Consider the following 25778-nt stretch of genomic DNA (forward strand, 5'->3'; position numbering starts at 1 on the left):
GATTAGAAAGTCCCATTGTATCAACAACATTAATTGTTTCTGGTGTATATCCCAAAGAGCTGCATCGACACTTAAGCCAGATGATGCCAATGTATGCTCCATTGCAAGCAGTTAGCTTACTGTGTGTGGATTGTACCACATCATGCCAGTTTCAATCTCTTATACATTGCATGAAAGGATAGTATTTGCCCTTGCACCAGTGTCAGGCTTGGCATGCAGCACCTGTTGTCCATTCCTCTTGTAATTCGTGAGTTGGATGGACGGAAATACTTTATTTTTTTTGACAGTGTCTGTATGGTGAGTCAAATGACCACAGTGTTCTGTCGGACTGAAGTCTGTGAACTGTGACATTGTAGTTACTGTTCGGACCTCTTGCATATACTGATGCTTGGGATCCACGGATCCCATGGATAGGAGTTTGGAAATGTCTTTGAAATTGTTCCTTTGTTGAATCATCTTCACACGCTGCTGTGGCGCAATGTATTACAAACGGTGTTTCTGTGAGTACTTGGATTTTTTGTACATTTCAGCCCAGAGTTCTCTTGGAGCACACAGCTCACATGTGCCACTAAATGCCGGGAAACGCTCTGATTGATGAGACATATCAAAGATCTGGAAAGTTTGCTGTTCTTGCTGACTGCTGCAGTAGTAGTTGCAGAGTCAAGACCTTGCAGGTGCTGGTGTCCTGTTCCAATTGCTTTGAATTTGAGTCCTCCTCCTCGCCTTGCTTCAATGCTATAATCCTTAAATTTGTCTAGAAGTGCCTCTCAGAAAGTTTTGATAGACATAGAGGTAATGACCAGTTCCATAAACCTTTTGGCTAGGCTTGCATTGGTGAAATCACTTTGAACTGCCAATATGGCTGTTAACAATATAACATGAATTCAGGCTAATGAATTCTAAAGTTGACTCTAACCTTAACTGCATGTTTTAGATGGGCCGGGAGAGTGTTGGCAGGTGTTGTGCCAGTAATGGGAGTAATATCTCTACCCATATGAAGGGCAAATAGAGGAAATGAGGCTCACGTACTTGTTGTCATGAGTGTGTCTAGGATCCAATGTCAGCAAGGACCTCAAGTGGGAATTAAAAGTCTCGGATACTGCAGAGTAATCAGGTAGCTATTGGGCAGGGATCATAGGACACAGAATTTATAATAAAATCAGTTACTATAAATTCTGTGTCCTATGATCCTGCCCCATAGCTATCTGCTGAAGGAGCAGTACTCTGAGAGCTTCTACTTCCAAATACACCTGTTGGACTAAAACTTTTGATTTCTAACTTTGTCCAGCCCAGTCCAACACCAGCTCCTCCACATCGTAAGCAATTCTAGTCTTTCCTTTTCATCCACACAGACCAACATCCAGGTGTGATGATGAATATTAGTTAATCAGACTGTGAATGTGACAACAGCAAGTCTTTGAGATACCATTCAACCCAGATGCAATATTTGGAGAATTAATAGGAGAACTTTGCAGCGTTAATGAGACCATCCAGGGTTAGCTGGAGTCTAATGTATCTAGATTTCAGATAGGACTGGAGTGTGGTGTAGAACAGTAGGTAGGACTGGACTCTGTTTTAGGACAGACTGTAGGTAGGACTGGACTCTGTTTTAGGACAGACTGTAGGTAGGACTGGACTCTGTTATAGGACAGACTGTAGGTAGGACTGGACTCTGTTATAGGACAGACTGTAGGTAGGACTGGAGTGTGATGTAGGCCAAATATGAGATTTGAAATTCTCTTGGGTGGGGAATCTGTATCATGGAGAAAATCAAATGTTTTTCTGTCTCAATCAATTCCTGAAAATGAGATGAGGGCCCAGGTCAGGCTAATGTTTGTCAGGAGAAAGTTGCTCCTAAAATTCAGTTTAACAAGTTCTAATTTTAAAAATGTTCTTATATTTAAACCTCTTTTGCTTCCAGGTATAGACTATCATGTGAAGACAGTAAATGTAGATAATTGCCTACTGGCTCTGCAGCTCTGGGACACAGCAGGACAGGAACGGTGAGCTTCTGCAGCGAGTTAATCTTATTGTGGCTTCTTTATAAAGGACGTGTAAGGTTTTTTTAACTGCTAATTGTCTGCAATGAGTCACTAAAATGATCACCACTTAATTCTGTTTCTGGTGTGGGAGTAAAGTGTCAGCTATGGCTCAGTGGTAGCATGCTGACCTTTGGCTATGAAGGCCATGGGTTCAACTCCAGAGCTTGGGTGCAAAGTTCAAGGCTGACACTCTGGTTCAGTATTGAGAGGGTGCAGCAGTGTTAGAGGTACGACAGTCACAATGAGATGTTAAACTGGGACCTCAGGTGTATATAAACAATTCCATTGTTCTAGTTTAGAAAATGGAAGTAAGAGAAGACCATGTGGCCCTTCACATCAGCTCTGCACTTCAACAAGGCTGACCCTATATCTCAATACCATAGTCCTGCTTTCTCCTCACACCCCTTGGTCGAAAGAAAATTCTCCTCAGCTCTGACTTCGAAGAGAGACTGCTTATTTTTAAACCATATCCTCTAGTTGTGGTTTCCCTGACAAGAGAATGCACCTTCCCGGTGTTCACCCTATCCAATCCCCTCAGGATCTGAGATACCTCTCATTCCCCTGACTGCCAATGGATACAATCCTGGCCTGTTCAACCCTACTTCATAGGGTAAGCCCTTCACCCCTGGATGGTTCGAGTGAATGAATAAACCATTGGAGAGTGTTGCGTGTTTGTATTTATGGACATCCGGGGTTTACCACTGACAAAGTGAGGAATATTCCTCACTTTATATTTTAATGATCGTTTGTAAATTTTAGAAGAGCAACAGCAAATTTAACATTTATGAGGGCAATATTTAAGAATAAGCTTCATTTGGGCGCCTATTTCTGAGTGCATTGTGATGATTTGTTTGATGTTGCAGGTTCCGTAGTGTCACGAAGCAGTTCTTCCGTAAGGCCGATGGAGTCGTTCTCATGTACGACATCACAGCTGCGACCACCTTTCACGCTGTTCGGCAGTGGCTGGAGAATGTGCAGGTTCTGTCACTAGATCCTCTGTACTTAGTAACAATGCCAATTCAGCTAAAGTAGCTCCATACCAAATTTTGCTTCCTTCTTCACTGTCGTTTGTCTATTTGTAACTCTTCAAGTCAGCAAAGTCACTGAGGCAGGCAGACTTCTGCTTGAACTTTAAGATGAATTGTGAATGGTAGAGGATGCCTTCCTTCCTTGGAGGGTTGTGCCTGGGCTGGATTCCTCACATAACTATTAGAATCATAGAATCCCTACAGTGTGGAAACAGGCCACAAGTCCACACCAACCCTCTGAAGAGTAACCCACCTAGACCCATTCCCCTACCTTATTACTCTAGATTTACCTTGACTAATGTTACACATTCCTGAACACTCTGGGCAATCTAGCGTGGCCAATTCACCTGACCCGCACAGCTTTGGGTTGTGGGAGGAAACCCACGCAGATACGGGGAGAACATGCAAATTCCACACTGACAGTCGCCCAAGGCTGGAATCAAACCCAGGTCTCTGGCGCTATGAGGCAGCAGTGCTAACCACTGGGCCACCTTGCCGCTCTTACTAAGCCACCGTGCTGCCACCGCATTCTTGTATTGTGACAAACACTTTAAAATTAGTGTGTTTGGCAGGATAGTTGACTCAAATTGCAGGATAGCTGCCTTGCTTTGTTAAATATGCTTAATTAATTGTGTTAAATATGGGGCGGCACAGTGGCTCAGTGGTTGGCACTGTTGCCTCACAGCACCAGGCATCAGGGTTCAATTCCAGCCTCTGGCGACTGTCTGTGTGGAGTTTGTACATTCTCCCCCTGTCTGTGTGGGTTTCCTCAGGGTGCTCCGGTTTCCTCCCACAATCCAAAGATGTGCTTGTCAGGTGAATTGGCTATGCTAAGTTGCCCATAGTGTTAGGTGTGTTAGTCAGGGGTAAATATAGGGTAGGGGAATGGGTCTGGGTGGGTTACTGTTGGGATGGTCAGTGTGGACTTGTTGGGCCGAAGGGCCTGTTTCCATACTCTAGGGAAGCTAATCTAATCTGTTTCACCAGGTTGACAGTGATGTTCTATTCAACCTTGTATGCTGGTCCACGAAGACCACTGCTGGCAGTAATATGAACAAATGTAACAGGTTAGCAGTTTTGGATGTCTGTTATTGGCATTAATGGGTTTGATTGTTGTTAATGCATAATAGCTGACAAATTTGGCAGATGAAGTTTGCCATAGATAAGTCTGAGGCTGGAGGAATAGAAAGGCAACTTATTATCTAAATGGAGGGAAACTTCAGAGTGTTTCAGTACAGAGCGATCTGGGTGTCCTAGTGCATGAAAGCTAGTATATATCTACAACAGGTAATAAGGAAGACCAATGGAATTTTGGTATTTGTTGCTAAAGGATTAGAATGTAAAAGTAGAGAAGTGATGTTGCAACTGTAAAAGGCATTGATGACACCACACCTGGAATATTGTATACATTTTACCTCCCCTTACTTGAGGAGGTAGCTGCATTAGAGGCAGTTCAGAGAAGGTTCATTAAATTGAGTTTGATAGAGATGAGAGGATTGGATTTAGGTTTGCTTGCTGAGCTGGAAAGTTTGTTTTCATTGACTTGGATCCCATTTACCATCCCCTGAGAACAAGAACAGGAAATGACATCACAAGAGGAAATGATGCCACCACAGGAAATGACATCACCAACCCAAGGAAACCCAAACATATAAATAGAAAGTGGGCTACACCACCAGTGCTTCATCCAGAGGCTCACTGATGATATTACCTAGTAGGGCGACGAAACATCTAAAAACGAATCTTCCAGCTCAGCAAACAAACCTACATTCAGAACCTCAACCTGAGCTACAAGTTTTCTCAAAACTCACTAAGATGAGAGCATTGTCTTGTGAAGAGAGAATTGAGTATTTTAGGCTTGTACTCTCTAAAGTTTTGAAGAATGAGAGGAGATCTAATTGAGGTAGACAAGATGTGAAAAGGGATTGACAAAATATGCATAGAGAGGATGTTTCCTCCTGTGGGACATCATTGTGGAATGGAGGTCACATTTTTAAGCAGATTTAAAACAGAAATTACTTTTCTGACAGGGTCATAAATCTGTGGAATTCATTACCGCAGATTGCGGTGGATGCTGGGACATTGAGCAAATTAAAGGAGAAGATAGATGGAGTTTTAATTAGTGATAGGCTGAAGGCTTATGGAGAGCAGCAGGAAAGTGGAGCTGAGGCCAAGTTGAGATCAGCCAAGATCGTATTAAATGGCATAGCAGACTCGAGGGGCTGAATTGCCTACCTCTAACATGTTCCTAATTCTTATGTTCTAACATGGCCTGAATTTCACTGCAGACTGAGGACTGAATGTAACACCAGCACAAGAAACAGTGAGCACAGAGTCCAAACCTTTCCAGACTGGGACATTTACTGCAGCGTTTCAGAAAACGGTATTCAGTTACTGAGGTGCAGGGAAAGATATCAGTTAACAGGGGGAAGAATATTCAGAGCTTGAGGTAGAGGGCAAATTATTCAGTCATTAAGACACAGCGAAGGATATTCGGAAATTTGGGTTCAGGGAATGGGATACAGCAAAGGATATTCTCGATGGGCCAAAGAGCCTCTTTTGCGACGTACGACTTTTATGATATTCTGGTATTGACCTTTCAGAGACAGTTGTACATTCAATTCCAGATTTTCTTTTGAGAATGATATTTAAAGAATGACTGATATTGCTGATTTTTGTTTTCTGTCTTGTATCAAGAGGATTGTGTCTGGGGATATGGGGAAAATGTTTTATATCATGAAAGATGTTGAGAAATTAGAAAAGTTGTACCACCCTGATCAGAATTTAAGTACAAAGGGCGATACTCAAAAATTGGTGACAACAAAAATGAGTAAAATAAAGGTAACTTGTGTGTTTGTTATTGGGGTGCTGAGTGTGTCAAAGAGATTACAGACACTAGAGAGAATATGAAATCTACATGGGAGGAGGAAATAGGCAGGGAATCAAGGTCATTAGAAATTCAGTGAAAAGAGCACAATGGGCTGATGGATCCTAATGAGCAGGATCAGGGATTACCATATTTGATGTATGGATCTGTTCAATAATATTTCATGTCACGTGCTGGGAGCTCATTTAATTGGTCTTCATGTTGTGTTGTTTTGTGTTTGCAGGAGGGAGCAGGCCCTGAGATCTTAATCCTGCTCCTGGCCAATAAAACCGATCTGGAAAGTAAGCGGCAGGTTGCCAGTGAGGAGGGTCACCGATTGGCGAAGGTTTGCATTACAAGATCTGTATTACAAAGGCTTCACAGTGTCTTTGAAGGTTGCTAAAGAGTTTGACAAAAAAGCAAAATGGTCCCTTGAGGAATGGGTGGATCCCGGAGACTACCCTTAAACCATGGAGAATGTGGGAACAGAGAGCATCACAAGGAGAAGGTCTGAATGAGCCACTCGCAGAGTGAATCAATGGCTGGGAGACTCTGCTCAGGCAGAAGATGCCATTGGTGTCCAGTAGAAAATTTCTAACATGCAGTAAATCACTCAACCCTCTGGCTACGAATCCCTTTGCCAACCCCTTGCAATCAGGCAGCTGTTTCAATGAAGTTCGAGTCGTATGAAATAAAAACCACATTGGCAGTTCTGACTGCCTTGAGGCTTTGTCAGAGTTCTGTTCCAAACGTAAGAACCTCCCACTGCATATGAAAGTAATTGGTCTTGCAATGCTGTCAGGGCAGTGTATGTTATGCTACAAACCTTACCTTCAGCCTCATGTTTACCAGGCACCATTTCTTCACCTATTCCCCTCTTGGTCTAAATGTACTGCGATTTCCAATTCTCTTGACTTCCTTTTTGCTTCACTGCTTCTTATTTATATTGCAGGTTCCAGGGTGGGAACACAATGACTAGATTTGAGGTCACTGCAGGTTGAACTTATTTAGGTGCTCTGCCATTTCCTAATTTATAGGGCCCAATGTCAGAAGTCGCATTACACCAGATAATAGTCCAACAGGTTTATTTGCAATCACAAGCTTTCTGAGCACTGCTGCTTCGTCAGGTGAAGTGGCAGCGCTCTGAAAGCTTGTGATTTCACATAAACCTGATTTGGACGTGCCAGTGTTGGACGAGAGTGGACAAAGTTAAAAATCACACAACACCAGGTTATAGTCCAGCCGGTTTAATTGGAAGCACTAGCTTTCGGAGTGCTGCTCCTTCATCAGGTGGTTGTGGAGTATAAGATTGTAAGACATGGAATTTATAGCGAAGGTTTATGGTGTGTTACAGGTTTACAGTACATCACTGTAAACTACAATCTTATACTCCACAACCGCCTGATGAAGGAGCAGCACTCAGAAAGCTAGTGCTTCCAATTAAACCTGTTGGCCTATAACCTGGTATTGTGTGATTTTTAACCTCAAATAAACCTGTTGGACTATAATCTGGTGTCATGTGACTTCTGACCTTGTCCACCCCACTCCAACACCAGCACCTCCACATCATAGGGCCAGGGTGGCATAGTGGTTATATCATGAGACTGGGGGGTATGTCACTGGTTCAAATCCCTCACAGGTTTGCTGGAAATTCAATTCAAATTCTGGAACTGAAAGCTAATCTCAGTAATGGTGACAATCATCAATTTGAGGGCAAATGACTGAGGTGTCAGTGCGGGAGCACTTTGGGGCCAGAAACCGTAATTCTATTAGTTTTAAAACAGTGATGGAAAACAACGGTCAGGATCTAAAAGTTAAAGCTCTAAATTAGAGCAAGGCCAATTTTGATGGTATTAGGCAAGAATTTTCAAAAGTTGATTGGGTGCGGATATTCGCAGGTAAAGGGACGGCTGGAAAATGGGAAACCTTCAAAAATGAACTATTGAGAGTTCACTGTTGAGATGAAAGGCAAGGCTGATAGGTGTAAGGAATGCTGGATGACTAGAGAAATTAAGGTTTTGGTCAAGAAAAAGAAGGAAGCATATGTTAGGTACAGACAGGAGAGATCTTGTGAATCCTTAGAAGAGTATAAAGGCAGTCGGAGTATACTTAAGAGGGAAATCAGGAGGGCAAAAAGGGATCATGAGATAGTTTTAACAAGTAGTTTTAAGGAGAATCCAAAGGGATTTTATAAATGTGTTAAGGACAAAGGGGTAACTAGGGAGAGAATAGAGCCACTCAAAGTTCAGCAAGGCAACCTGTGTGTGGAACTGCAAAAGATACTAAATGAGTACTTTGCGTCAGTGTTTACTGTGGAGGAGGACATGGAAGATACAGAATGTGGGGAAATAGATGGTGACATCTTGAAAAAAATGTCTATAGTACAGAGGGGGAATTTGCTGGATGTCTTGAAACACATAAAGATGGATAAATCCCCAGGACCCTAGAACTCTGTAGGAAACTAGGGAAGTGATTGCTGGGCCTCTTGCTGAGATATTTGGATCATCGATAGTCACAGATGAGGTGATGGAAGACTGGAGGTTGGCTAACGTGGTGCCACTATTTATGAAAGGTGGTAAGGACAAGCCAGGGAATATAGGCTGGAGAGTCTGACATCAGTGGTGGGCAGGTTGCTGGAGGGAATCCTGAGCGACAGGCTTTACATGTATTTGGAATTGGAAGGACTGATTAGGGATAGTCAACATGGCTTTGTGCATGGGAAATCATGTCTCACAAACTTGATTGAGATTTTTGAAGAAGTGACAAAGAGGATTGATGAGGACAAAGCAGTGGACATGCTCTACATGGATTTCAGTCAGGTGTTTGACAAGGTTCCTCATGGCAGACTGGTTAGCAAGGTTAGATCTCATGGAATACAAGGATAACTATCCATTTGGATACAGAACTGGCTTGAAGGTAGAAGACAGAGGGTGGTGGTGGAGGGTTGCTTTTCAGACTGGAGGCCTGTGACCAGCGGTGTGCCACAAGGATTTAAGTGAACAATGTGAATGTGAATACAGGAGGTATGGTTAGTAAGTTTGCAGATGACACCAAAATTGGAGGTGTAGTGGACAGTAGGAAGGTTACCTCGGACTACAACGGGATCTTGATCAGATGGGCTGAGGAGTGGCCGACGGAGTTTAATTTAGATAAATGTGAGGTGCTGCATTTTGGAAAGGCAAATCAGGGCAGGACCTATACACTCAATAGTAAGGTCCTGGGCAGTGTTGCTGAACAAAGAGAGTGCAGGTTCATAGTTCCTTGAAAGTGAAGTTTCAGGTAGATAGGATAGTAAAGAAGGTGTTTGGGATGATCTCCTTTATTAGTCAGAACATTGAGTACAGGAGTTGGGAGGTCATGTTGTGGCTGTACAGGACATTGGTTAAGCCACTTTTGGAATATTGTGTGTAATTCTGGTCTTCTTCCTATCGGAAAGATGTTGTGAAACCTGAAAGGGTTCAGAAAACATTTACAAGGATGTTGCCAGGGTTGGAAGATCTGAGCTATAAGGAGAGATTGAATAGTCTGGGGCTGTTTTCCTTGGAGCTTTGGAGGCTGAGGGGACCTTATAGATGTTTATAAACTCAAGAGGGTCTTTTCCCTGAGGTTGGGAATCCAGAACTAGAGGTCTAGGTCGGGAAGGGGAAAATTTAAAAGGGACCTAAGGGGTAACGTTTTCACGCAGAAGGTAGTATGTGTATGGAATGACCTGCCAGAGCAAGTAGTGGAGGCTGATACAATTGCCAAGTGCTGGGAAAAGGGACTGGATTAGGTTGGGATATCTGGCCGGCATGGACGTGTTGGACTGAAGGGTCTGTTTCCGTGCTGTACACCTCTATGACCCGATGACTCCAGAGGGCCAGGGTGGCATAGTGGTTACACCGTAAGACTAGTACATCACTGGTTTAAATACTCACAGGTTTGCTGGAAATTGAATTCAAATTCTGGAATTGAAAGCGAGTCTCAGTAATGGTGACCATCATCAATTTGTTATTTTAAAGCTTATCTGGTCCACTAATGTCTTATAAGCAAAGAAATCTATCATTCTCACTTGGTCTGACCAACAAGTGACTCCAGACAGATTACAATGTGGCTGGTTTGTAGCTGACCTTTAAGATGGCTGTGCAAGACACCCAGTTCTAAGGCATTTAGGGAGGACAGTGCTTGTAGGCCTTGCCAATGACATCCATATACTCTGAAAAGTAGAGAGTTTTAAAAATGCATAATATTTCTACCTGCTTCTAATGCTTTTCCCTTGGTCTTATCTGATCCTCCTGTTAATTATCTTGGTCTATCTTAGGATCATTTGTGTTCATGAATTTTGAATTCTGCACATGTTGAGTTTTTGACCCAGGAGCCTGAAGCAGCCTCATTATACTTCAATCTTTTGTTTTAACAGGAATGTAATTTGATTTTCTATGAGTGCAGTGCCTTCTCAGGTGTCAATATAACCGAATCCATGATGCATTTGGCCAGGTAAGGTGGTAAATTCATTAAATCAGAAGGTGATTAACATCTGATTCATTGATTTGTACATCTTAATGATTATATCACAAACAACACAGTGACGATATAGAAATTATCAAACTAAACCTTGGTTCCTGATAAAGTCCAAATGCAGAGTGACATGGAGAAAGCTTAATGATTTTTTTATTCTATCACACTGTAACATTAGTGTTCGTGCTGCACGAGCCCTAGCTAAATATGTGTAGCTTGGAACTGGTTTTAATATTATGGTCTAGATTTGTTACTAGCACTTTTAATGAATTAGTCTACTGATGCTAAAGTCACAACGATTGGAAAGGCTGAACTGAGAAACAAATGATTTTAAAAATTGGCTCATCCTGTCGCAGGTTCTTCCAAACTCTCCAACATTTTAAAGGGAGAAAATAAGACTTAATTATGAATAAATCTGAATATTTTGCATTCTTGCTTATACATAAGTTCACCATGTATGAGATGTAAGGCGTTTTAGAAATATTCACCTGGAGTAGACAAAATGGGGAATGGGATATTCCCAGGGACAATAATGGCTCTGAGAAGGCTTCAGACTCTGACTCTGTCCACGGTCAGTCCTGCCAACTGCATGTGCTAACTGCACCTTAAACCTTCCGAAGTTAAAGGACTTCAAACAGGGTCTTACCATCAGCAAGTGTCATCCTTGTTCCGAGGAACTAACACATACATGCACGCACGCACATAACACATGTATGCACATATACGCACATAGACATGCGCATACTTGGAGTATTGTGTACAGTTCTGGTCACTGCATTATAAAAAGGATGTGGAAGCTTTGGAAAGGGTGCAGAGGAGATTTACTAGGATGTTGCCTGGTATGGAAGGAAGGTCTTACGAGGAAAGGCTGAGGGCCTTGAGGCTGTTCTCGTTAGAGAGAAGAAGGTTGAGAGGTGACTTAATGGAGACATCAAGATAATCAGAGGGTTAGATAGGGTGGACAGGGAGAGCCTTTTTCCAAGTATGGGGACAGCAAACACAAGGGTACACAACTTTAAAGTGAGGGGGGATAGGTATAAGACAGATGTCAGAGGTAGTTTCTTTACTCAGAGAGCAGTAAGGATATGGAATGCTTTGCCTGCATCGGTAGTAGATTCGCCAAGTTTAAGTGCATTTAAGTTGTCATTGGACAGGCATATGGACGTACATGGAATAGTGTAGGTGGGATGGGCTTCAGATTAGTATGACAGGACGGCGCAACATCGAAGGCCGAAGGGCCTGTACTGCACTGTAATGTTCTATGTTCTATACAGATAAAAACACATGCATACACAGACACAGACACACACACAGACACACAGACACACACAATATACACTTGGGAACATTGGCTACGCATAGGCAGAGCTCTGTTATCTGCTAGTAAGCTAACGCTACTAAAATGATAGCTCCTATGTGGACAGGAGCATAAATATTTCAATGAGTAAATTTATCTGCAAATGAAAAAAAAATTTTCATCCATTTGACAACAAAGCTCTTTGTGAGAATAATGTCACCAGTGAATCTGCAGTTTTATAAATATGATAATCTGTAACGTGTGAAAATATGCTGACATTGCTGCTTCACTCTGGAGCAAACAGGAGTTCTGGAATATGCTTAATTTTGAAGATTCACATTGAGCTGGTTACGGTGTGGAGTTGAGAAGCAGCTCTGTTGTTGTGATTTATCAGAATGGCAGAAAAGACTTGAGGGGCTGAATGGCCTCTTGTTTTTATGTTTCTTCCAGCCCAATATAAAGCAACATGAACGAGGAGCCCCTGAATTATTAAATAGCCTTTATCTGGCATTTGACATTATACATACATTGTCAAGGACAGTGCCCCCCCCCCCCTCCCCCCAAGATGAACATTGAGTCCTTTTGGTGTCTAGCTGCAGACTACAGAATATGTGTAATCATTAACCCTCCCAATCCCTGTTGAGATCATGATGCCAGGAACAATTCATTATTGGAGTAACTAATGAAGTCAGCCAGGTCAACCTCATAGAATGAGTTCCCTCATTCAGGCTGTTAATCTGGTCCAATCAGGGAGTCCTGGCTGACAGATATAAACTGGAGTGTCATAAGTTCTGTTCACTCTGAGATTTGGCTCTGTGGGAGCTGGATCAGTGTCAAGGACTCTCCACATATAAATAAAGGGTGACTTGGTGATGGGATACTGGTGGTTGTGGAGTTATTTCAATCAGCATTGCAGAAACAAAATCAGATACATTGGAGTTGTAACAGGCTGTTGGTCCAATCAATTTCACTAGAGGGCATAATTTTAAAGTGAGAGGGAAATGATTTAAAAGGGACCTAAGGGGCAACGTTTCACGCAGAAGGTGGTGTGTATGGAATGAGCTGTCAGGGGAAGTGGTGGAGGCTGGTACAATTACAGCATTTAAAAGGCATCTGGATGGTTACATGAATAGGAAGGGTTTGGAGGGATATACGCCAAATGATGGCAAATGAGACTAGATTAGACAACATTATCTGGTCAGCATAGATGAATAGGACCAAAGGGTCTGTTTCCATGCTGTACATCTGTCTGGCTCTGTGACTCTGTGTTGATATTTATCCTTCAGATGGGCAGAAGCCTAATCCCCTGAACCAGCCTGGTTCCCATTTTCCCTTTTTCAGAGCTGATAGAGGTGGGAATATATCAAAAGGTGTAGGTTTTCAACTGTGACTACAATAAAGACCCACTGAGCCTCCCCACCTCTGCGAGTATTTCACTCCTCCATGTGCATCCTGTCCTCTCAATCCAGACACCCAGCACTCATTTAATGTCCTCTTTGCTGAATCTAATAATCCCAGCTATACTAACCTTGTTGTCCCTATCTGTTTGTGCAGAGTAGCAAGAGCTGTTTGTTCACCACTGAGTGCTGTCCTGCCCCTGACTGCCCTCCACCCTGACCCCCACTCCCCTACTCCCAGCCCTGAGTCCTCTCTGCCCAGCCCCCACTGCCCCCTGCCCAGCTCTCACACCCTTCCACCCTGGCTCCACTCCCCTCCATTCCCCTATCCTCCACCCAGCCCTCAGTCCCCTCTGCGCAGCCCTCCCACCCCCTTCCACCCTGATCACCACACCCCTCTGCCCTGACTCACTCCTGTCCATCCTGCCCCCACTGCACTCCACCCTGCCCTAGTCCTCTCTGCCCTGACCCCTGCTCCCCCCTCTCTGGTCTTCCTGGACCCTTGTCCTCTCCATTCTGGCCTGAGCCCTTTGCCCCTAGTCCCCTCTGCTCTTGTGCCAGTGACCTCTGTTCAGTTGAAGCTCTCACAAATCCACATGATGTTGCTCAGAGTCATAGAGATGTACAGCACTGAAACAGACCCTTCGGTCCAACCTGTCTGCGCCATCCAGATATCCCAACCCAATCTAGTCCCACCTGCCAGCACCCGGCCCATAACCCTCCAAACCCTTCCTATTCATATACCCATCCAAATGCCTCTTAAATGTTGCAATTGTACTAGCCTCTACCACATCCTCTGGCAGCTCATTCCATACACGTACCACCCTCTGTGTGAAAAAGTTGCCCCTTAGGTCTCTTTTATATCTTTCCCCTCTCACCCTAAACCTATGCCCTCTAGTTCTGTACTCCCCCACCCCGAGAAATGACTTTGTCTATTTATCCTATCCATGCCCCTCATGATTTTGTAAACCTCTATAAGGTCACCCCTCAGCCTCCGATGCTCCAGGGAAAACAGTCCCAGCCTGTTCAGCCTCTTCCTGTAGCTCAAATCCTCCAACCCTGGGAGCATCCTTGTAAATCTTTTCTGATCCTTTTCAAGTTTCACAACATCTTTCTAATAGGAAGGAGACCAGATTTGCACGCAATATTCCAACAGTGACCTAACCAATATCCTGTACAGACGCAACATGACCTCCCAACTCATGTACTCAATACTCTGACCAATAAAGGAAAGCATACCAAACGCCTTCTTCACTATCCTATCTATCTGCGACTCCACTTTCAAGGAGATATGAACCTGTACTCCAAGGTCTCTTTGTTCAAAAATGCTCCCTTGGACCTTACCATTAAGTGTATATGTCCTGCTAAGACTTGCTTTCCCAAAATGCAGCACCTCGCATTTGTCTAAATTAAAATCCATTTGCCGCTTCTCGGTCCACTGATCCATCTGATTAAGATCCCATTACAATCCGAGGTAACCTTCTTCACTGTCCACTACACCTCCAATTTTGGCGTCATCTACAAACTTACTAACTCTACCTCTTATGCTCACATCCAAATTATTTATATAAATGATGAAAAGTAGTAAACCCAGCATTGATCCTTGTGGCACTCCACTGGTCACAGGCCTCCAGTCTGAAAAACAACCCTCCAACACCACCTTCTGTCTTCTACCTTTAAGCCAGTCCTGTATCTAAATGGCTCGTTCTCCCTGTATTTCCATGAGATCTAACCTTGCTAATCAGTCTCCTGTGGAGAACCTTGTTGAACACCTTACTGAAGTACATACAGATCATGTCTATCACTCTGCCCTCATCAATTCTCTTTGTTACTTCCTCAAAAAACTCAGTCAAGTTTGTGAGACATGATTTCCCACGCACAAAGCCATGTTGACTATGCCTAATCAGTCCTTGCCTTTCCAAATACATGTACATCCTGTCCCTCAGGATTCCCTCCAACAACTTGCCCACCACCGACATCAGGCTCACTGGTCTATAGTTCCCTGGCTTGTCCTTACCACCCTTCTTAAATAGTGGCACCACATTAGCCAGCCTCCAGTCTTCCGGCACCTCACCTGTGACTATCGATGATACAAATATCGCAGCAAGAGGCCCAGCAATCACTTCCCTAGCTTCCTACAGAGTTCTAGGGTACACCTGATCAGGTCCTGGGGATTCATCCGCCTTTATGCGTTCCAAGATATTCAGTACTTCCTCCTCTGTAATATGGACAGTTTACAAGATCCCACACCTAAGGCCCCAAAGAACCCTTCCACCTCCACCAATGCTTCACCTGCTATTCCACGCATGTCATTTACTGCATCTGTTGCTCCCGATGCAGTCTCCTCTACATTGGGGAGACCGGATGCCTTCTCACAGAGCGCTTCAGAGAACATCTCCAGGACACCCGCAGCAACCAACCCCACCCCCCCGACCAAACACTTCGCCTCCCCCTCCCACTCCACCTGCAGGCCCTGGGCCTCTCCATTGCCACTTTATAACCACCCGACGCCTCTGCCTCGGGACCCTCCAACCCCAGGGCATCAATGTGGATTTCACCAGTTTCCTCATATCCCCATCCCCCACTTTACCCAAGTTCCAACCTGTCCTACCTGTCCATCTTCCTTCCCACCTCTCCACTCCACCCTTGCCTCCGACCTATCACCTTTACCCCCACCTTCATCCACACATTGCACTCTCAGCTACCTTCCCCCTAGCCCCAACCCCCTCCCATTTATCTCTCCACCCCTGAGGCTCCTAGCCTCATTCCTGATGAAGGGCTTTTGCCTGAAACATCGATTTTCCTGCTCCTCGGATGCTGCCTGATCTGCTGTGCTTTTCTAGCACCACACTCTCGACTCTAATCTCCAGCATCTGCAGTCCTCACTTTCGCCTCTCCCCCTTGAGAACCTTCTGCACCCTATCTGAGATATCCTTGATCCTGGCACCAGGGAAACAACACACAATTCTGATTTTTCACTGCTGGCCACACAAACATTTGACTGTGACTTGGACTAGAGAGTCCCCTAACGCAATCGGTCTCCTGGAACCCGTCGTATCCTTCATTACATTAGAGCCAGTTACTATACCAGAAAATTGGCTGTTTGTGCTACATTTCCCTGAGAATCCATCATCCCCTCCATTTTCCAAAACAGTATACTTGTTTAAAATAGGGATAGCCGCAGAAGACTCCTGCACTAACTGCCTACCTCTCTTACCTTTCCTGGAGCTAACCCATCTATGTGACTGTATCTGCAGCTTTCCCCCCTTCCTATAACTGTCCTCCATCACATCCCCTTGCTTTTGTAAATTCCTCATTGCCTCCAACTGTCTCTCCAACTGATACATTCAATCTGATAGGATTCGCAGCTAACAGCATTTATTGCAGCAATAATCCTCAGTAACCCGTAAACTCCCCCTAAACTCCCACATCCAACAAGAAGAGCGTATCACTCTACAAAGGGCCATTTTAGCTTCTTCCAACCTGCAGACCCAGAAAATAGCATTGTCTCATTCCTCTACAAAACACTGCTCCAGGCTAACTTAATACTTACGGCTTATATTTTTAAGTTTACTCAAGAGACATATCTCAATAAAACATATAATCAATAAAGAACCCACTCTACTCACTACTGCAGACTTAAGCAAGGCCACACTTAAAACTGTTCACATATCTATTTCTGTGCCGTGACCTCTCTCAAAAAGATCACTCCAAGATCAGTTGTGAATTTCACTGTTTGTTAATTTTCCCAGACACCCTCAGGTATCCAGTGATACATGATATTCAACAGCAAGCTCAGCTTCCCTCCTTTGAAGAGGACACCCACACAAGATTCCTACTGGCTTCTCAGAAGCTGCTACATACCAGAAATAACAGTGAACACAGGGTTTAGTGAGAGGGAGGGATTGAAGCAAATCCATATTGGTAGAGAAATGGTGTTGGAAACATTGTCGTGAATGAAGGTCAATCAATCCCCAAGGCCTGATAATGTACATTACAGAGTACTTCAGGAAGTGATCCTCAAAGTGCATTGGTGCTCATTTTCAAGGTTCTTTAGAGTCTGAAACATTCCTCCAGATCGGAGGGTTGCTATGTAACCCCATTATTTAAAAGCCATTATTTAGGAATTAGAGGCGAAACAGGGAATTCTAGAGCAGTGAGTCAGTAATGAGGAAGATGCTAGAGTCTATCATCAAAGATTTTTTAATAGAGCACTGAGAAAACAGTGGTAGAGTCAGACACACTCATCCTGGATTTATAAAAGGGAAATCAAGTTTGACAAATCTACTAAATTTCTTGAGGATGTAACTAGTAGAATTGACCAGGCAACGTCAGTGCAGTATTTATTTATTTGGACTTTCAGAAGGTCTTTGACAAAGTCCCACAGAAGAGATCAATGTGTAAAACTAAAGCTCATTGGATTGGATTTGTGTATTGGATAGAAAATTGATTCGCAGACAGGAAACAAAAAGTAGGAATAAATGTGCCTTTTTTTTGAAATGGCAGACAGTGATGTGCTGCAGGGGTCCAGCCATTTACAATACATGTTCATGATTCAGATGAGGGAATTAAATGGAATCTCACAAAATTTACAGATGATGCAAACCTGGATGGAGAGGTTTTGTAGTGGGATTTGGGCAAGTTGATTAAGTGGGCAAATGCAGGGAAGATGCAGTATAATGTAGAGAGAAGTGAAGTTATCTACTTTGGTAATAAAAACAGGAAGGTAGATTGTTATTTGAATGGCTGTAAATTGAGAGAGGGGGGTGTTCAGCGAGGTCTAGGTGTCCTCGTGCACCAGTCCCTGAATGTAAGCGTAGGTGCTACAGGCAGTAAAGAAGGTAAACTGTCTGATGGCCTTCATAGTGAGAGGGTTTGAGTACAGAAACAGGAAGGTTTGTTACAGTTATACAGAACATTAGTAAGGTCAGACCCAGAATATTGTGCGCAGTTTTGGTCTCCTGATCTGAAGAACGATATTCTTATGATAGAGGGAGTGCAATGAAACTTCATTAAAGGAGATATTGAGTTGGTTAGGATTGCATTAACTGGAGTTTAGAAGAATGAGGTGTGATCTCAGAAGCCTATAAAAGCCGAACAGAACTAGATGCAGGAAGGATGTTCCCTATGGTGGGGGAGTCCAGAAACAGGGGTCATAGTTTAAGGATAAGTGGTAAATGTTTAAGAATGAAATGAGAAATTTCTTCATCCAGAGAGTGGTGAGTCACTGAAATTCATTACCACAGAAAGTGGTTGAGGCCAAAGCATTGTGTTTTCAGGAAGGAGTTAGATATAGTTCTTGTTGCTAAAGGATCAAGAGATAGCGGAAGAGATGGGTGGGATTAGGATATTGGGCTAAATGATCAGCCACAAACACATTAAATTATGGAGTAGGTTTGAGGGGTTAAATGGGCTACTCCTACCCCTATCTTGTATGTGTCCCCGTTTCTGCTGTGGGCGGTCCGTCGCTCAGTGTTTAGCACTGCGGACCCGAGTTCAATTCCACTCTCGGGCGACCGTCTTTGGAGTTTTCACATTTTTTTTTAGATTACTTACAGTGTGGAAACAGGCCCTTCGGCCCAACAAGTCCACACCGACCTGCCAAACCACCCATTCCCCTACATCTACCCCTTACCTAACACTACGGGCAATTTAGCATGGCCAATTCACCTGACCTGCACATCTTTGGACTGTGGGAGGAAACCAGAGCATGCAGATACGGGGAGAATGTGCAAACTCCACACAGTCAGTCACCTGAGTCGGGAATTGAACCCAGGTCTCTGGCGCTGTGAGGCAGCAGTGCGAACCACTGTGCCACTGTGCCGCCCACATTATCTGTGTGGATTTCTGCTGGGTGCTCTGGTTTCCTCCCACCGTCCAAAGATGCGCAGGTTAGGTGGATTGGCCATGGGAAATGCAAGGTTACAGGGATGGGGTGAGTCTGGGTGAGATACTGTCAGTACAGTCGTTGTGGACTTGTTGGGCCGAATGGCCTATTTCTACACTGTAGGGATTCTGTAAATGTCTTTGTTTCTACTCTATTGACAATGCCACATGCTCCTCAAATGGAATGAGAAGCAGTTTGACCCTTGCAGGAATATCAACACCTAGCTAGCTTTCTGGATACTAATGGACAGGGAGACTGAGTTGGAAAGTGATGTGAGATGTTACAACCATGGTATAATCAAATGACACAGCAGGCTTAATGGGATGGATGAGCTATTTTTGTTCTGACATTCCAACCCGTCCTCACCCGATCTCTGAAGTAACTAACTGAAGATGAAGAATCATCTCGACTCAAAACGTTAGCTTGCTCTGTCTCCATGGATGCTGCCTGACCTGTTGTGATCTGTGGTATTTGTTGTTTTCATTACAGATTCCAGCATCTGCAGTAATTCTCTCCTGCTCTAACATTGACTGAATCTCATTCACTGCAACAGCTCATGCTAGTTGAGATCATCGATGCCTGTTCCTGATTAAACCGTGCATTTTAAATGTACTCTAATTTTAGCTTGAATTATGGACTCTAAGTGATTATTCACACCTCATGTTTGACTAAATGGCCCCCAATTAACTTTCATTCGAACCTGAAATGAAGGTGTTGCATCAGCCTATCTCCTGGCTCACATTACAGTTTGCACATTTAGCGAGTGATAATGAAGAGACACAGCTGATGGCTGTATCCAAGACTGAAGTTTTCCACTCTATTGATGCTATTATTCAGAATGATACTCCCTGACGGTGCACATAAAGGAGACCATGTGTTACTGCTGCTGAACTCTGGCAATGGGCTGATTATGGCTGCCATTCACATTGAGTTCCTAGTTAAAGGACTTCTCCACTATCCCTCCTCCGTCAGTTACTCATGACTCACACAAACCCATCCTTTCAATTAATAAATCAAACAAAAGCTGTCCTTGTAAATTCAGATTGGACAAACATAGAATCTCTACAGGGAGAAAGAGAGGACTGCAGATGCTGGAGATCAGTTGAAAAGTGTGGTGTTGGAACATTCCAGCGGGTCGGGCAGCATCTGAGGAGCAGGAGAGCCAACATTTCTGGCATAAGCCCTTCGTAAGACCAAAATGTCGAATCTCCTGCTCCTCAGATGCTGCCTGACCTGCTGTACTTTTCAACATAGAATCTCTACAATGTGGAAGCAGGACATACAGCCTACATTGAGCCTCCAAAGAGCATCCCATTCTCTATCCTATCCCTGCATTTCCCATGGCTAATCCACCTAACCTACACATCTTTGCAAGGAAACCAGAGCATCCAGAGGAAACCCGCGCAGACACGGGGAGAATATGCAAACTCCACACAGACAGTCACCCAAGGGTGGAGTCGAACCTGAGTCCCTGGCGCTGTGAGGCAGTAATGCTAACCACTGAGCCACCATGTTCCCTTCTTGATTGGAGTTTATAACATCCTGATGGTCTTGACAAGATGGACGTGGAAAGGATGTTTCCTGTCATGAGTGAGTCCAGAAACAGGAGACACTGTTTTAAAATTAGAGGTTGTCCTTTTCCAACAGAGATGAGGAGAAATTCAGGATGTTATAAACTCCAATGAAGAAGGGTAACATGGTTTCGTTGGGAACTCTCTGCCTCATAAGGCGGTGTAAGAGGAGTCATTCAACATTTTATAATGGAGATGGAGCGATTGTTTCTTTGGGAGTGGAGTCATAGGTTATTGGGGTAGATGGGAGTGTGCAATTCGGAATGCAAACACTTCTTACCGAGTGGAAGAGGGGCAAATTACTGCAGATGCTGAAATTTGTACTGAAAACAAAAACTGCTAGAGATCACAACAGGTCAGGCAGCTTCCATGGAGAGACAGCAAGCTAACGGTTCAAGTCTAGATGACTCTTCATCAGAGCTGATGTAAAGTGTGGAGGGGGCAGCATTTATGCAGTGGTGGGGAGGGGGAGGGTGGAGTGCTAGGGGAGAAAAGGTGTTGATTGTTCGGATTAAGTGATCAGAATAGACGTTCTAATCACTTAATCTGAACTAATCTGAACTATCAACATGTTTTATCCCCCAGCACTCTACACCCACTACCCTCTAACTATGGCATAAATGATGTCCCCTCCACACTTCACAACAGCTCTGATGAAGTCATCTAGACTTGAACCGTTAGCTTGCTCTCTATGGATGCTGCCTGACTCTGTGATCTCCAGCATTTGTTGTTGTCATTATAGAATGGTGGAGCAGGCTTGAGGGGCCAAAGGATGTACTTCAACTTCTAATTTGGGTGTTACTGATATGGAGAAATAAGCAAGTGTCTCTCTCTCTCTCTCTCTCTCTTTCTTCCTTTCTCTCTCTCTCTTTCTTTCTCTCTCTTGCTCTCCCCCCTCTCTCTCTCTCCCCTCTCCCTCTCTCACTCATGTGGGGGTCAAAGATGGACACAAGCCGAGAATTTTCTCTGTTCAATTCTGATTGCTCATAAGGGTTACTTTATGACTTTATCTGCTCTAATTATTGTTAAGTATTTTATTAGTTTCCTTACCAGTATCTGTTTGATCTCCCTTGCCCTTTCCTGTGTCCCAATACAGAGCTGCCAGCATTGATAAGGTTCTGACCAGGATAGAATCAGTGAGTTCGCATGCTGTACATTTCTGCATTTCAAAACATTAATCATCTCTGCTCCCTTTCCAGTTATTTCTTCATGTCTGTGAAGCAGCAATCACAGGACTGCAGGGGCATTGACTTATTATGAGATTCCTTGTTTATATTTTCTGAAAGTACGAAATCTTTTTGAACTTGCAGCCCACGTCTTTTCTGATACGCTGACAGACATTTATTTGATCTGTTTATTCAGACTTCTGAAGGAACTCGAAGATAAGGAAAAAGAGAAGATTGTTGAGCTGTGTGAAGATTCTCCCAAACAGAAAACTTGCTGCTCAAAATAACGAGGAGCATTTGTCACATCCAATCACCAGAGGAGCTTTTGTGTTACCTGAGAGGAACACACTTTGTGCTATTCACATCTCACTGCAGGATATTGTAGAGAACATCTGAAAGAGAAACGCAAATTGAATTTCAGTTGATGTGTCAGCTGGCAATTTGATCATTACATTCTTCAGCTAATGTGATGCCATTTAAGAAATGTGCAGCTTGTTTGAGATTGGGGATTCTAAACTCCTCCAGCAAGTACAATGGGACCATTTAAACAGTAGCTGATGGCAAGTGACAAACTGGATGCAGTAGGAGTTTATAATTAATCCAGTTATTGTACAAAGTGAAAGGAGCCTTGGAACTTTGAGTTTGTATTTTGTCTGGTTGAGTCCTATACCCCTTAAATATCTGTCACAGCTTCTGTTTGTGTTGGAGAGACTTGGAGACTAGGCTGAGAAATCTGTGAAATGTGTTAAATTCTATACATTCAGCTTCTGGAAGTGCAAAGGAAAAACCCGGTGTTTTAGTATGAGGATAGAAGAAACTCAATAGCAGAGAGGATATAACAAGCAAGCTTGGGAAAAATAATTGTTTTTTCATTCTCACATGGGATGTGGGCACTGACAGCAAAGTCAGTATGTATTGTCCTTTCCTGAACTAACAGCTTCTGGAACTAACAGCTTGTCGAGATTATTTGACAAGGTTACTCAAGCATTAATCACTTTGTCATCGATCTGGATCACATGTAGGCCAGACTGGGTAAGGATGACAGATTTCCTTCCCTAAAGGGCATTGGTGCCAGATGGTTTTTCAGGAAAACTGATGATCGTTTCACAGTCACCATCATTGAGACCAGCTTTCAATTTTTGGATTTATTAATTCAGTTTAAATTCCACCAGTTTTCCACAGAATCCCTACAGTGTGGCACAGGCTATTTGGCCCAACTAACATTGACCCTCCAAAGAGTATCCCACCCAGACCCATTCCCCTACCCAATTACTGTACAGTTCCCATAACTAATGCCCTTAACCTACACAACCCTGAACACTATGGGCAATTTAACATGGCCAAATCACCTAAGCTGCACATCTGTTGGACTGTGGGAGGAAACCAGAGCACCCAGAGAAAAATCATGCAGGACACATGGAGAACGTGCAAACTCCACACAGTTACCTGAGGTTGGCATCGAACCCAGGTTCTTGATGCTGTGAGGCGTCAGTGTTAACCATGGAGCCACGGTGCTGTGCTGTTTACCAGGTGCGATTTGAATCTGTGCCTGAATCCCTGGATTACTAAATCCAGCGACATTACTACAAATAATCCATCCAATGCTGCAACAGAACATTTTGAAGATAGTTCCCAAGTAATTTTTAAGCTGACTTTATTGAAAATAACTGTGGGATATTGTGAGGTTGTGCAGGTAAAATCAACACCAGACGATGTTTACACACACAAAAACAAATATTGCTGGAAAAGGTCAGCAGTCTGTCAGCATCTGTGGAGAGAGATTAGATTAGATTCCCTACTGTGTGGAAACAGGCCCTTTGGCCCAACAAGTCCACACCGACCCACCAAAGAGCAACGCACCCAGACCCATTCCCCTACATTTACCCCTGACTAATGCACCTAACACTACGGGCAATTTAGCATGGCCAACTCACTTAACCTGCACATCTTTGGACTGTGGGAGGAAACCAGAGCACCCAGAGGAAACCCACGCAGATACTGAGAGAATGTGCAAACTCGACACAGACAGTTGCCTGATGTCGGAATTGAACCCTGTCCCTGGCGCTGTGAGGCAGCAGTGCTAACCACTGAGCCACCAGATCAGAATTAACACTTCTGGGTCCAGTGATCCTTCCTCTGTTTCTGTTTCTGATTTACAGCATTAGCAATTCTTATGGTTTATGTCCAGAAAATATTTAGCCTGATTAAAATTGTCATTAGTGAACCAAATTAACTACACTATTTCTAAGACACTACAATTCTTCCAATGAATATTTTGGTTGACGTTGTATAAACTATAGAATGGAGGTCAACATTATCTCTACAACCTCCTGGAATTATAATTTTTACAGCAGTAAGCCCTTTTACTCTTGATATTTCCACCTTGTTTGTACAAAAACATGTTTTATAGGAGGATCTATAGATCCTGGTAGGAAGACAAGTGTGAGGTTTATAATACTTATTTAGCATGATCAACAAGTAGAGTCTATGGCATGTTCCAGTTTTTCTTGGCATGTTATCATGTTAGAACTATTCTTGGCTTAGTGTCATGTACAGTATTTTATATTTCTAAAATAACATTTCAGTCTTGTCATAGTGTCTCCATGTATCTGTTCTAACAGGGAATTCTACCTTGTGCCAAATTAAAGTAACATTTTAGTATGGTGTGCAGAATCCTGGCTTCAGTTCAGTAGTCCTGTATTTGTCAGAATTGTACAGAATTAAATCTTCAACTATTTAATGAGCTCAGCACCTCTAAAACATTCTCTATTTTTCTTTTGATTTTTTCAGAGAGGATGGGAGAAGGAGAGCAGTCTGAACCTTGAATCTTAGAGAGTCATAGATATGTACAGCATAGAAACAGACCTTTCAGTCCAACATATCCATGCCGACCAGATATCCAACCTAATCTAGTCCCATTTGCCAGCACTTGGCCCATATCCCTCCAAACCCTTCCTATTCATATACCCATCCAAATGCCTTTTTAAATGTTGCAATTGTACCAGCCTCCACCACTTCCCCTGGCAGTTCATTCCAAACTCGCACCACCCTCTGTGTGAAAAAGTTGTCCCTTAGGTCCCTTTTATATCTTTCCCCCTTTCACCCTAAACCTGTGCCGACTAGTTCTGGACTCCTCCACCTGAGGGAAAAGACTTTGTCTATTTACCCTATCCATACCCGTCATGATTTTATAAACCTCTATGAGACTACCCCCCCCCCCAGCCTTTGTCATTCCAGGGAAAACAGCTCAAACCTATTCAGCCTCTTCCTCTACCTCAAATCCTCCAACTCTGGCAACGTCCTTGTAAATCTTTTCTGAACCTTTTCAAGTTTCACAACATCCTTCCGATGGCAGGGAAACCAGAACTGCACGTAATATTCCAAGAGTGGCCTAACCAATGTCCTGTAACATGACCTCCCAACTCCTGTACTCAATGCTCTGACCAATATAGGAAAGCACACCAAACACCGCCTTCACTATCCTATCTACCTGTGAATCTACTTTCATGTCAAATGCCCCATCAGAATAAATTATCAACGTTTTAAAAAATGTATTCACTGGATATGGGTGTCATTAGCTGGGTCAGCATTTGTTGCCTGTCTCCAATGTCCTCAAATAGGTGGTGGTGAGCTGCTTTCTTGAACTGCTGCAGTCCTTGAGGTGTAGGAGCACCCATAGCTAATAGGGATGGTGTTCCAGGATATTGACTCAGCAAAACTGAAGGAATGGTGACATATTTCCAGAGCAGGATGGTAGGTGGTTTGGAAGGGGACTGGCACGTGGTGGTGTTCCCCATGTTCCTGCTGTCCATTCAGTCAACATTTCCGTGTTCCGTAGCTTGTGTTTCAAAGTGAAATAGCTGGGAATGTTTTGGAGAATTATTTTAAAAATCAATGTACAACAAACAAATGGCTGAAAATGAATTGTAAAGTTGTAGTGGTGCAGTGATTCAATCTCCAGGAGTTGTATTGGCAGGAAGAAAGGGTTGACAGCATAATGGACAAGTGATAACAATAATATCTTTCA

General features: G+C 43.5%; 1 protein-coding gene across 1 annotated transcript in view; it reads left to right on the plus strand.

The window, feature by feature from the left end:
* Positions 1-22038, plus strand: part of LOC140457930 (EF-hand calcium-binding domain-containing protein 4B-like) — a 100601-nt gene extending 78563 nt beyond the window's left edge. Inside the window, exons 14-18 of the mRNA XM_072551767.1 lie at positions 1922-2003; positions 2906-3020; positions 6181-6282; positions 10336-10412; positions 21948-22038. Coding sequence (XP_072407868.1) covers positions 1922-2003; positions 2906-3020; positions 6181-6282; positions 10336-10412; positions 21948-22038 — 467 coding nt within the window. The remainder of the gene's footprint in view (positions 1-1921; positions 2004-2905; positions 3021-6180; positions 6283-10335; positions 10413-21947) is intronic.
* Positions 22039-25778: the final 3740 nt, after the last annotated feature.

The sequence above is a fragment of the Chiloscyllium punctatum genome, chromosome 32 (assembly GCF_047496795.1).
Source record: "Chiloscyllium punctatum isolate Juve2018m chromosome 32, sChiPun1.3, whole genome shotgun sequence".
Taxonomy (NCBI): Eukaryota; Metazoa; Chordata; class Chondrichthyes; order Orectolobiformes; family Hemiscylliidae; genus Chiloscyllium; species Chiloscyllium punctatum.